At 61.2% G+C, this 12887-nt stretch overlaps 1 protein-coding gene across 5 annotated transcripts in view; it reads right to left on the reverse strand.

The window, feature by feature from the left end:
- RBFOX3 (RNA binding fox-1 homolog 3) overlaps nt 1–12887 on the reverse strand; it is a 110520-nt gene that overhangs the window by 5401 nt on the left and 92232 nt on the right. For 3 of the 5 annotated variants that reach the window (XM_085240444.1, XM_085240443.1, XM_085240442.1), the window contains one exon: nt 562–813. In XM_085240444.1, coding sequence (XP_085096570.1) covers nt 562–780 — 219 coding nt within the window. In that variant the 5' untranslated portion in view covers nt 781–813. Of the gene's footprint in view, nt 1–561; nt 814–10976; nt 11322–12887 lie in introns of all 5 variants that reach the window. The other 2 variants (XM_085240440.1, XM_085240441.1) reach the window with 1 other exon arrangement.

Genomic DNA, 12887 nt, shown 5'->3' on the forward strand with positions numbered 1-12887 from the left:
CCTCCCTCACCAGCACCACAAAACCCGACAAGGATCCGGGCTTGGGGACTGTGTTCCTCTCCTCTGGCCCCAGGGATACCCCTGGCCTTGCGCTCCCCTCTTTCCCAGCAGCACTGCACTACCCTCCCAGGTCTCTGCCAGCAGCAGGTACAGTGCAGGAGCAGCAGCATCTGGGACCCAGGGAAGGGCAGCTGGGTGTGGGTGGGGATGGGAGTGACTTGCAGAGAGCATCAGGTGGCAGACAGGCACATTCAGGGGGGATGGGGTGGGCTGAAGGAGGCAGACCCTGCACACAAGGCTGCGGTGGCCGGGCTGGGAAGTGCTCAGCTCAGCACTTTTCCCCCCCAGAGCTGCATTACAACCACATAATTGAAGCTATCTGATTGGAAAGCAGCCAAGCAGGTAGATTACAAGTGATTAGAAATGACGGGGATGGGGGGGGTGGCTATGGGGCAGTGAGCAGATCGCTGCAGGCTCCTGCTCCCCTGGGCACGGTGGGGGCATCTGGCATCCCAAGGGACCGTGGCTGAGCTGCCAGCATCCCCCTTACCCTTCCCTTACCGGTACCGTCTGCGTCCCTGCTATGGACTGTGTGCTGGCGTCGGAGCCCGGCTGCTCGGCGTGGCTCTGTGCTGGTGTGTAGAGGGTCATGGCGTGCTCCGGTACTGTGCTTTGCCCCGAATAGTCCTGCGTGGGGTGGGGGTGCGGCGGCGCGTACTCTGCGGGGATGCCGTTCTGGGGGGGCGGGGGGTACTGGGCCGGGGGGTAGGGCTGTGCCATCGCGTCAGGCGGAGCCGTGGCGTCCTGGTTACCCTGCGAGACAGCGGCGCCGAACCGTCACCTCCAGGACAACGAGCCCGAAGTGCCAGGGCTGCGGGTCCCCGTGGCTGCAGCCCCCCACCCCGTCCCAGCCTCTGGTCCCCGCCCCACATCCTGCGCTATCCCTGTGCCGCGCCACTCCTCCCCCGTGGCCACAGCTGAGCCCCCATTCCCTTCTCGCTCCGAGCCCCACGTACCCCCTTTGCTGGGGCTCAGGTAGTGGGAGAACGGGGCTGGAGCACACGGCATGGCAGAGACCGCGGCCGTGCTGCAGCGGGGATGGGCAGGGAGCCCCACGCATCACCTCGTGGTGATGGGAACCAGGGCAGCCCTCGGGTTGGAAGGCAGCACAGGGCAAAGAACAGCCAAACCACTGCACAGAAAGCTGTGCTCATCGGGTAGTGGGGCAGCATCCTGCGTGCTTGGAGCCCAGCCGGGAGGGCATCACGGAGGAGGCAGCAGGGCCGGAGGGCAGAGATGTCAGCTGCCCCTTGGCAAACAGCAGGCAGGCATCAATTAACTGCTAAATATTTGATTAGCCCCTTTGCTGTAACGCAGCTGGCCTGGCTGCCCCGGTCAGACGAGGTGAGCTGCACCTGCGCTGTGGGCTGCTCAGGGCTGGGGCTGCCATGGGGTGGGGAGTCTCTCCTGCCCACAGCCCTCTGCAAACCCCCCCATAACCCCCCTCACACACACGTGTGCTCCGTGCAGGTGGCCGAGCAGAGCACTGGCAGCCCCCGCGGATGCTTTACAACCACCTCTCGCCCATGAAATACATCTGTGGCTCAGACCGTGCAGACAAGCTCCTTAATTGTGTGTGCGGCCGATTTATGGTGCGGAGGGACGCTGGGGAGGGGAGGGGAAACGAGAGTAGGGGAGGGGGGGCTGTGCTGCTAGCTACAATCCCCCACCTGCCTTGCTTCCCCACCTGCAGGGAGAGCAGAGCCTGCGCCGGGGGCACGGTGGGGACCACATGCAGCCAACCAGCCCCGCACGTATCTGCAAGTCATTCACAGCCTCACATCGCCTTCCCGTGCTGACTCAGCTGCTTGGGGACGCGCCAGCCAGATGCGCTGCCAGAGCAGCCGGGACGGCGGTACTGCAGGACGGCGCGGGCAGCAGGGCCAAGGCTCTGCCCCCATGGCACCCACAGGGCTCTCGTCCCGTACTTTGTCTGCTCCCCAAACACCCCGGCACAGGATCCTCCCAGCAGCAGGCAGGCCCCCAACAGCCCCATGGCTGTGCTCTCCATGCCCAACCCTCCTGCCCGCATCCCCAGCACGGAGCTGGCAACAGGAGCATCCCGCAGCATTCTTGTGTCCCCCTGCACTGCACACTCATCCTTGCTGCCACCATAACCTGGATCAGCCCTCAGCAGGGCAGGGATTGAGCTGTTGCCCATCAGTGCTCAGTTCGCTTCTTTCTCCAAGGCTTTACCAGGGAGGTTTTCACTTCAGATATGAAAATCAAGGAGGGGGGCACTTCGAATTGGTAAACCTAACCCAGCAATGGATCCCAGCAGGACAGAGCCAGCCCCTGCCATGGTCTCTGCCCCAGGAGTGGGGCATCCTGTGGGATCAACAGCCCTGGGACGGCCCACACAAGTGGAGCCATGGGGCACGGGGTGGGCAGGGGATGCAGACAGGTGCCTACCCCACCTGTGTGAGTCTTGGACCCCGCTGGCTCCTCGCCAGCCCGTGTTGACAGTCACGTTCATATCTGTTATTAATTAGGGCTGTCGCAGTGCTTGTCTGCCCAAGTATTATTTCATTCAGGGACCATTAGGTTCCCCTGTTTTGCTGCTCGCTGTCTCCGGGCTGCTGGTGCTGCAGAGGCACAGATCTATGGCTCCTGCATGCCACCCCCAGCAGGTTGGCAGTGGTGGGGCAGAGCCCTGCGATGCCATGGGGATCCGAGGGGTCTGGCTGAGCAGTGCCTGCTGACTGCTGCTGCTCGGCTCCGTGCCCCGCACTGCCCATCCCTCCCTGTGCCGCATGCAGCCCAGGAAACCCCAGCCCAGTGCAGAGCCCCATGGCATAGCCACTGCCTGCGCCCAGCTGGGTTTGTGCTCGCAGAGCCCTGGGGTGAGCGTGACGGGGAACCCCTGCAGCCAGGTGCCTGCAGCTCTGTGAGCTCAGAGGTGATGCTGTGCTCCAACGGGTGTCCGTGAGCCGCAGTTCCCTGCCGGGAGTGCAGGGGATGCTCCCGCATGGCACTTTGTAGGGCGGCTTTCCGCATTTTCATTAAAAGATGTTCTGGTTATTAATGGCCCGTGGCCCTCATTTAGCAAATGAGACAGGAGATTAGCGCGGTGCCCGAGACCGAGCACAGAGCGAAACAGGCAGTGCTGGGGCACGAGCAGAGCGGGCCACCTCCCTGCAATGCCCGGCAGGACAGAGCTCCCCGAGCACAGCCTAACCCATCCCTGTCCCCGTCCCCTGTCCTGTCCCCACCTCCTGCCCCATATCCATCCCTATCCCCATCCGTAGCCCCCGCCGCAGCAGGCCGGCTATCCCTGCGCCATAGCAGGCAGGGGGTGGATATCATCTTTAGCTGATTAAATGTCCCTCATTAACGAGTTTCTTTAATTAATGAAGTTTTTTTGTTTGCTCCACTTGCTTTCTCCCCACCGCACTCTGCCTCCTCAGCACAATCCAGGCCATTTCCTTTCAAGTCATTTAGCGCGTGGGGCCGGTTCCTGCCGACGCCGCACTTTGGTGATTGTGCCTGTCAGCTCGGGGCTGACGACGCCATTTTTAACATTTTTCTCCTTTTTAAGAAAAATAATGCACCGGGAATCCCACCAACAAGAGGAAGCGTCGGCGTACCTGGCTGAGCACAGTGCCGACGAGGGCTACCAGTGGCCCACGGCACATCCCCGTGCTCTGCATGCAGGAGGGTCCCGACCAGCACGGGACTGCCTGCAGCTCCACCTGCATCAGGGCAGCTGCAACAGAGCTGCAGTGTGCAGAGGCAGTGAGCGCTGCGCCCATGCGCTGCGTAATGCTGGGGCTGGGGAGCAGCCTGGAAAAGGGTGAGGCTGCTTGTGGCCTCTGCAGAGTGCTCTGCTCCTGCGTGCAGGGATGCAGTGAGAGCATCTGCAACCGCTGTCCCAGCAGGGCTGCAGCAGAGGGAATGTCCCAGCCATGGTGCCATGAGGGTCCCTGCACGGCCATCTGCGGAGAGCCACGCGTCCCCTCTTCGATCCAGCCGCTCTCTCATGCTAATGACTGTCAACATGAAACAGAGGCCGTGAAGGGGAAGAAAATTACTCCCTGAAAAGGAATTGACTGATCCCCGTCATTTCTCAAGGAATCACTGACCTGTGAATATTTCATTACCCAAAATGCTGCGCCATCCATACAAAGCAGTGCTCCTGGCCCTGGGGCAGCACAGCTGCAGATCCAGGCTTGGGGGGGGGTCACGAGGCCCCACGTGTGGGGGCTGATGGGGAGGACGTCCCATTGCTAGGGGCAATCCCTGCCCACCCTGTGCTGGTGGCACAGCCCGCGGTGCTCCAGGACGAGGAGTGGGGAAGGAGCAGTGAAAGGAGGCGAGGAGCTGGAGGTGTCAGCCACGTCCGTAATGTCTTCATTAAGGATGTGGCAGGGGAGGGGTGAAAGCCCGTTAATGGCATCTGCTAGGGATGCTCAACTGGGAGCTCTGCAGAGGATGCAGGGCTGCAGGCAGGGACCCCGTGGCACAAAGCTCAGCCGGGGCAACGCGGTGCAGGAGCAGAAGGGGACAGAGTGCAGCTCCAGTGAGCGGCTGTGGGGATGCCCTCCTGCAGAATGCTGTGGGCTGAGAGATGGTGGCACCATTGGCTGGTGGCACCTGGAGCTGCCGTGGGTGTGTGTGTGTCACTGTCACCTCCAGCATGGGACTGACGGGGCTGGGAGGGACGGGGTCCAGCATGGGCTCCTGCCTCCATCAGCCGGAAACTTCGGAGCTGAGGCTGCATGAAATATTCATGAAGTAAATGGTGCAATTTCATCTGCATTCAGCCAACTTCATGTATATTTCAGAGTATTATGAAATGATAATGTTGTGTAACTGAGGCGAGACGGGGGTGCTTCGTGGGGGCTCCAGGACGCCGCCACCTCCCACCCCCCCGCGTGCCTGGGACATTTCCTGGGCTCACACAGACCTGCGCAGGGAGGGACTGTGCTGTGTCTGTGCTGGAGATGGGCCAGGATGTGGCATGTCTGGGGCTGCAGCGAGTGGCAGGATGGTTGCTGAGGGATGTGGAGCCCTGCCCTGCCCGGCGGAGCAGCGCAGACACGAGCATTTGCATGCAGGATTTCCAGGAGTGCTCATTCTGTATCAGCCACCAAAGGGCCTGGGCAGCTGGTTACAGAAGAGACACAAGCATGGCTGTGTCAGGCATGGAGATGGGATAGGAAAGGAGCCACGTCCCCAGCAGTGCCCACCTGAGCTACCTGCTCCTGCTGAGCCCCTGCAGGCATTCCTGCCTTGGGACATTCCTTAGCTCTGCTTTTCTGCCTGCTCTTGCAGTGTGGGCAGCAGCCTGCGAGCCTTGTAGCCCTGCTCTGCCTTACCCACAGTGCTCAGTGTCCCGCACAGGGAGCCCTGCATCCCAAAGCAGGACAGTGACAGTGCCCTCGTGGGCTCTGGATGCAGCCACATCCCCTGGCAGAGCCCACCACTGCCATCCACCGCCACGGGCTCTGGCACAGCTGCATACAGCACTTCCCCACATGCACACTCGTGGGTGCTCAGCAGCCACGTACCCGCGTGTGCACGGAGCTGGGCTCACACACGAACCTCTCTAATAGGCAGTCAGAAGCATAATTTTTCCTCTAATTACATATTCAGCACTTCTGAGAAAATGAGATTTTGGTAATTCAATTGGACTGAGAAGCAGGGCTATAATAAAATGAAATTTGTAACAATCGTGCAGTTAAATTAGTTAAATGGAGAGGAAGGAGCTGTGGAAAATTGACCCCTCGATCTCCTAAAGACTAATCAGACATTTGAACCGAGTTGTGCTAACAAAGCCCCTGGGGTGTTGCAGCACAGAGAGAGGGGAGGAGACTGGAGACGTGTGAAGGAGGGGCGGGCACGGGGTGCACCCTGGTCCTGGTGCTGGGGGTCACAGGGAGGAACCGGGTGGGCATCCTGCAAGCCAAAGGGGCTCTGCAGCAGGTACAGAGCAGTCTCGGTATCGCTCTTGTTGTTCAGCTTTTATTTTTTTTTCTCTTGTAAAAGAAAAGGAGAAAAAGACGAGTTTCTCATTTGCAAGTTAATTAGCCTAATTAGCTCTAATTAAGAGCTCCCCACACAATGCAGATCACAAATAAGCTGCCACCGTCGCCTGCCTCTCACTCTTCTCTCCCTCTTTTTGATTTCAGACAGGAGCCTGCAGGAGGCTGCAGCCGGTGCCGTGCTGGGCGCAGGGACACGAGGAGGCAGAGCTCAGTGCAGCCCCTACTGCCAGACACCTGCACAGAGATGCTCCCAAACAGCACGGGGCTCTGGGAAGAGATGGAGAGAAATCCGCTGGAGAACGGGTCTGCAAAGCCTGGAAGATCCAGGACACACTGCTGCAGGCTCCTGCCCAGCTGTGGGCTGCGTGCAGGAGGCAGCGGGGACATTGTGGGGACACAGCGTGCCCAGCACAGTGCGGGATGGGCAGCCAAGTGCAGCTGCTCCTGCTGCTTCCCCACTGCCATCCTGCACCACCCCAGCACTTCCAGCTGCTCTCAGCTCCCGGCTCTGCTGCAGCACGGCTGGAGGAGGCACGGCGGCAGGAGGGGAGCAAAGGGTGAGAAGTTGGGGGGCCGTGTGGCACGTCACAGCCCCTGCCCACCTTCCCCCGCACCGCTGAGGGAACAGATGTTGCGTGGCACTGAGAAACAGCAGCAATCATGTCAGTTTATGTGTCATTTTCTACTTGGGTAATGCGAGCAGTGAAGGATTGCTGCTCGGAGATGAGATGAAAATCATGACAAAGTGCTGCAAGCCCAGCACTTTGGCGAGGGGGAGCCAGCAGCCAGCCCTGCCTCGTGCCCGCCCGGTGGAGCCTGCAGTGAGCCCCACCAGCACAACGCGGGCTGCTGGGACAGGGGTGGGCACCCAGCTTGGCACCGCAGTCGCGCTCCGGCTCCAGCACCCACCACGAAGGATTGGAGGGGGCGATTTCAGGAGCGGGCGCAGCAGCTCCGCAGCTCTGATGGAGGGGATGGCCGAGATGCAGAGCCACCCCACGGCCCCAGGCAGCGGCACCCACGTGTCCCCAGCGCTGAGGCCAGGGCTGCCCGCACACCACTCTCCCAACACTGTCTCTGTGGAGTCCCTCCTCCACGCGGGTCTCCTTCCAGCGCTCCTCTCACTCTGTGTAATCGCTTCCCGGTGCCAGGGATCGCATCTCAGCAGCGCTGCTTACACAGGGGCTGGAGCGAATCCTGCTGATGCTGTGCAAAGCCAATTTCTAAGCTCGGCGCGATGCAGACAGGACGAGAGGGTGGTGGGGTGGGGGCTGCGCTCTGGGGGTGCAGAAGCTGATGGAGCCAGCTGTGTGCTGGGAAAGTACGGGAGCAGCAAAGCCAGAACTCGGCACGGAGACACCGGTCAGGGGAGCGGGGCTTGCCAGGGGATTTGGGAACTGTAGGGTAGATGCTTGCCCTGTGCCAGACACCGCAGCCCCCTGACACAGCTGTCCCGCAGGGTGCAGCTGCCCAGCGTGTGGGGAATGTAACCCCCAGTGCCCCCACTTGGCACCAGGGTGAGGTGTGGGCAGCACGGGGGCACCCATGGGGTGGGTGTGGGGAGAGCAGGGAGGCTGAGCCTAATTACACCTCATCCCCGCAACGACCGCCTGTAACGCTTTAAAGAATGATAGATACTAAATCTAATTTAATCTACTCATTCACCCATCACTATAGCACTAAAATAAGAATATACCTATAAAAAGAGCATCGCCAGGCAGGGTAGGCCTAAATTACAGCTATTGTGGGAAAAGCGGCTTCACAAAAGCTAAAATTAATGCTGGTGCTTTCAATATATTAAAAGAAAAAGAAAAGGCAAACATATTTGTTGCAGGTCTAAAGCCATCTTTCCTGTGCAGGGATGGGGTCCGGGCTCCCACTCCATGAAATGTGCACACAGGGGATGGAACCAGCTTTTAAACAAACCCGCTGCTGCAACAGCTACAACACTGCTAGGAATAGACTTGCTCCCTAAAAATATAATCTGCTAAACTTGGCAGCGGCCCTTTTGGAGAGGAATTTTCCAAGCAGTCTTTTGCAGAGGCTGTTCCCCAGCTCGGATCAGCCCACAGCGCTGGTGCTGGGCAGTGCTGGGGGCTGCAGGGACACCCCGACGTGCTGAGCCCACCCACAGCCACCCTCACGTCCAGCTCCAACGTGCCCATGAGCACAGGATGCTGCAGCCGGGCTCCTCTGCTCTAACGCTGATGCTGAGTCTCAGCGCCTGGGGCTGTTCCGGGTCAGCAGTGTGTCTCTTCCTGGAGTGATTAGCTGCTCTTATATAATTATAGCAGAGACACTTCAAGCAGTGACTGATTCTTCTGTTAACTAAATGCAACCACCAAGGTCTCGCTGCGCATGAGGCCCTGCCCAAGCCCAGCACCGCACTACGGCTTTGGGTACGGACGGAGCATTCCCATCCCCTCTGGCCACCAGCCCTGCTCTCAACCCCACGGCCCCTCCAGGGGTCCCATGCTGCCGGGCTCTGCAGCACACACAGAGCTACAGCATGGTGCAGGCAGGAGCTGAGCCCCAGCGAGCTGCCACAGCCAGGCTGTCCACAGTGCCTGCCTAGCCAAAGCTGTGCAGACATCTCCATTTCTTGGTCATTCCCTCCAACGCCATCAAGATCAAAAACACCGGTGCTACAGAGCAACACCAACAGAGCTGCCTCTGCAGGAATGGGTAAAGCAAATGGCAGTGGGGACCACTGAGCACACCGCAGTGGCACTGCCGTTCTCCACGTCCTGGAACCCCAAGCAAAAGCCAGCACGCATTGCCTCGGCACAGCTGTTGGGCACCAGCACTGAGTACCACCGACACTCACCTGCACCAGCTGTGTGCCACCCACCCTGCTACGTGGGTGCCAGGCCCACACCCTAACTCTGAGCTGAACTTCCCACAGACAGCCTCAATCCACAGCGCATTTGGAAAAGAAGTTTGTTGAACTCTCCCAGGTGTCTGGTGCACTGACATCGTCGTATCCAAAATGCAGAGTGAGTCCATGGACTGAGCACTGCCCAGTGAGTGGGGCAGGGCTGATGTGCCTGCTGCTCAGATGGACAGGGCAAAAAGCCCTGCCCAGTGCCATTCAGTTCCCCATGCCATTCCCCACGTGGTCGCTGCCAGTCCCATCCTGTGCCCGACGTCTTGCTGCAACCCGCACCAGAAACATCATCTCCAAATGCTGTGCAGACCCTCGGCAACAGACAGAGCTGGGGGAAGGACAGAAGCTTTGGCCTCCACCTCAGTCACCGCTGGGTGAAAACCTGACTCGAAATTTCCCCATAAAACCCTCCTCTCATGCTTGTGAGGCCAAACCCGCAGCCGAGGAGCAGAAGACATCAGGGAGAGCAGGAGGATGGGCACAACACCACCTCCAAATTACAGCAATGGGGCAGCGAAGGTCCCAGAAACTGCTGGGCGCAATCAGGGCTGAGCTGCACTGAGACAAGCACTTTTCCTTCCGCAGACCTCAGGCACCTCTTGCACACATCCCAGTGGTCGCCAGTACCACGGCCTGAGCCTGCCCCAAGAGCTGCCATTCCCCACAGCCTCCAGCACCAGCACCGGCACCGGCACAGCCTGGGAGCTGCGGGCAGTGCAGCCGCTCTGTGCCGGGTGCTGCAACGAGTGGAGCAGCTGCCTTGAAGCATCTGCCGCTCTCCCTGCAGACACACAGAACCCCCCCCGGAGGTGGGTGGGGGCCTGGGGATGATTCCTGCCTGGTGTCAGAGGCCCTGAGCCCCCCCGGTGCACCAGGACAGCTGAGCAGCGGCTGCGGATGAGCTGCTGTGCTCTGCGCAGCCCAGGGAAGCGCAGATCAAAATTCAGCCCAACCCCAGCTCGCCCACAGCCTGCAGGAAGGTGGAATAAATCACGCACCGTTCTGGCCAGCCTCTGCAGCAGCCCCGCGAGCTCCAGACCCTTGCACATGCAGCAGCTCCGCACACTTGTGTAACCAGCAGTGGCTGCGCCAACCCGGCCCCGACGCGCTGCGTGGAGCAGCCCAGGCCTTGCTGTCCCCAACCCCAGCCCGGCTGCACGCTGGCTGCAAGCAGGCATGGGCTCAGGGAAGTGATGCACAGACCCCATCCCCTGCCCAGGCCGTGGGGCTGCACCGTGCCGGCCGCTGTCCCCAGCTGCCAGGTGAGCATGCAGGCCAGGCGGAGCGCGGTAGGATGCTATGAATTTTTAAACTCCTGAAAGCACAAATGGAGCAGTTAGCCCGGCTGGGAGGCTGGGATTTCCGATGCAGCAAAGAGGCTTTTGAAGAAAACACTGCCTCCCTCAAGCTGCACGTCCCCGGGGATGGCGAGTCTGGAACTCAGCGTGTGGGATCAGGCAGCAGCCAGGAGCTGCGAGCCCTGACGGGAAGTTGGGAGCAAAGCTGAGGGCACGCAGACCTGCTGGTGCCTGCAAGCCAGCGCCGGCTGCACGAGCTCCGGCCCAGCGCCCTCCTGGGATGCACCTGCAGCACCCCGTGCCTGCATCCAGGCAGCCCCATCCACCCCTACATGACCGCTCACAGCACGCACACACGCAGGTGCACATGCAGCTCCTCGCTTCCCCTTCTGCCTGGCCGGAGCAGTGCAGTCCCTGTGCACGGAGCACCGAGCGCTCCCGGCTGTGCTGAGCAGCAGGAGCTGGAGCTGTGCCCGCTGCCCGCCTGCAGCACCGCCTCGGCCCCGCACACCCCGGCCATAATCCCACCACCTCACAGAGCAGAAGAACCGGAGGGACCCCGCAGCCAACCAAACTCGCACCCGAGGGGCAGAAGCTGCCAACGCGACGCAACGCGCCGGTGGGAAGGATGCGCCGGGGAGGCCGGGAGAGGCTGGGGAGGAAGAGGTTAAACTCTGACCCTTCGCTTAGAGAAAGCACGTGTGAGCCGCAAAGCAAAAAAATCCCCAGAAGAGGGTCACTTACCTGTTGGAGGTAGAGGAAGGCTGGAGGACAGGGGAGAGAGTGAGGAAGCATGCCTGAGTTGGAGACAAGGAGGCAGCCCGAGTTAGCCATGGAGCACAGCATGTGTTGACAGGTAGCCGTGAAGCTGCTCGCAGTTTCGTCCTCTTCTACACACTGCTTATCCTCTGTCTTCCTGGCTCTCCCCTCTGGCTCTCCCCCTCCTCTTCCGTCCCCTCCCGTCCCCCTCGGGCGCTATTTAGGAGGAATTCATCTGAGGAAGGCTGGCCCCGCTCTGCTCTGACACTGCCGGAACAATGCTCGGCTATTTACTTCGGTGCCATTAGACACTGGCACTGAATGAACGGTCTGCAAAGGGTGTGCGTGTGAGAGAGAGAAGGAGAAGGGGGAGAGAGAGAAAGGAAGGGGAGGAGGAAGGGAGAGAGGGTGAGGGAGTGAAATAAAAGGGGTGGGAGTTGGAGGAGGAGGGGGAGTCCCCTGTGCATTCAGACATCAAACAGAGCTCTGTGTAAAATGAAGAGAATCCGTAATGACATGAGAACAGCTGATCCCGCACTTAACCCCTCCGCCGCTGCCGCTCGCTCGCGGTTGGCTTCCCCGGCCCCGGGCGGCCCCGGGCACGCGCGTTGCGGGGCGGGGGCGGCGCTGCGGCGGCTGCGGGGCTGCCCCGCTCCCCGGCGGAGCCGTGCGCTGCGGCGGCACCGCGCCGGGAGCCGGGACCGCGCCGGGAGCCCCGCAACCGCCGCCCCCCTCCCATCCCCCCGCGCCCCGCCGGCGGCCCCGGGATCCCCCCACGCACACACAGCGGGACACGTGCACACGCACCACGCTCTCCCCCAGGAGACACACACGCAGACGCGGCCTCGCGTGGAGCCGCGCACCGCACCCGGCTCCTCCTCCCGCAGCCGCAGCCCCGCGGCATCACCGCTGTGCTGGGGGGGGGATCGGCCCCGCCACGCGTGTGCGGCCCCTCCCCGAGCCGCGGCCCCCGCGCCGGCCCCGGCCACGCACCGGCTGCGGCGCGGGCTGGGGGCACTCCGGGGATGCTGCCAGCAGCCCTGACTAATCAATACCACGCACACCTTTGTCACAGCTGCCATGGCAATAGCCTACGTGCCGGCACCCGCGAGGGACGGCCGCGTGTGTTCGGCCCGCTCCCACCCCGCCGCCTGCCGCCGCGGACCCCGGGGTGCCGCAGAACCGGGTACTGCTACGGGGGGTCCCGGCCCCGCGCTGCCCACCCGCACACGGAGGCTGGCACCGCAGCATGGCCACGGAGCTGCCGGGATGGCTATGTCCTGGGGTATGTGGGAAATGAAACCTGGGTGCCGTTCGGTTTCCATCTTGGCCAAATGTGATGCACAAAGGCAGGTCTGTGCCAGCGGCTGCTGATGCTCTGTCTCCTCCGGAGCCTCCAGCACATGAACAGCCCTATTTGGAGGCTGGGATTTTCCACAATATCCCTAGACATAGCGACATGCTGCAGTGTCCTGGTACACTCGCAGTGGTTCCAGTTTCTGCTGCAGATACTCATCAGATAAGGCGTATTGCATGGCCAACCCTGGGCCACCAGGCAGAACCTCGTGGAAGCAACTGCTCCAGGAAAAGCCATCCTTAACAGAGGGCAGCTAGGGGCTAGGGGGATCCCAACCCTGCACGGGGTCCTGCTGAGGAGAGTTCTCACCACCATCATCCTTGCCATTGAGAACAGAAGGATCCAGGCAGCAGCACCCACTGTGAGCTCCCCTGTCCCACTATGGCCACTCATCCTCCAATTCCTGTGCGACCATGAGGGACCCCAGACTGACAAACTGACCCTCCCCAGGAACCATGGTGCTCAGACCCTGTGCTCACTGCTCGCCTCTAGCTCCAGAGCTCTAAGCTTCCATGCTGCTCTCCCCTGCATGCCCTGTG

The sequence above is a fragment of the Meleagris gallopavo genome, chromosome 20, assembly GCF_905368555.1.
Source record: "Meleagris gallopavo chromosome 20, MGAL_WU_HG_1.1, whole genome shotgun sequence".
NCBI lineage: Eukaryota > Metazoa > Chordata > Aves > Galliformes > Phasianidae > Meleagris > Meleagris gallopavo.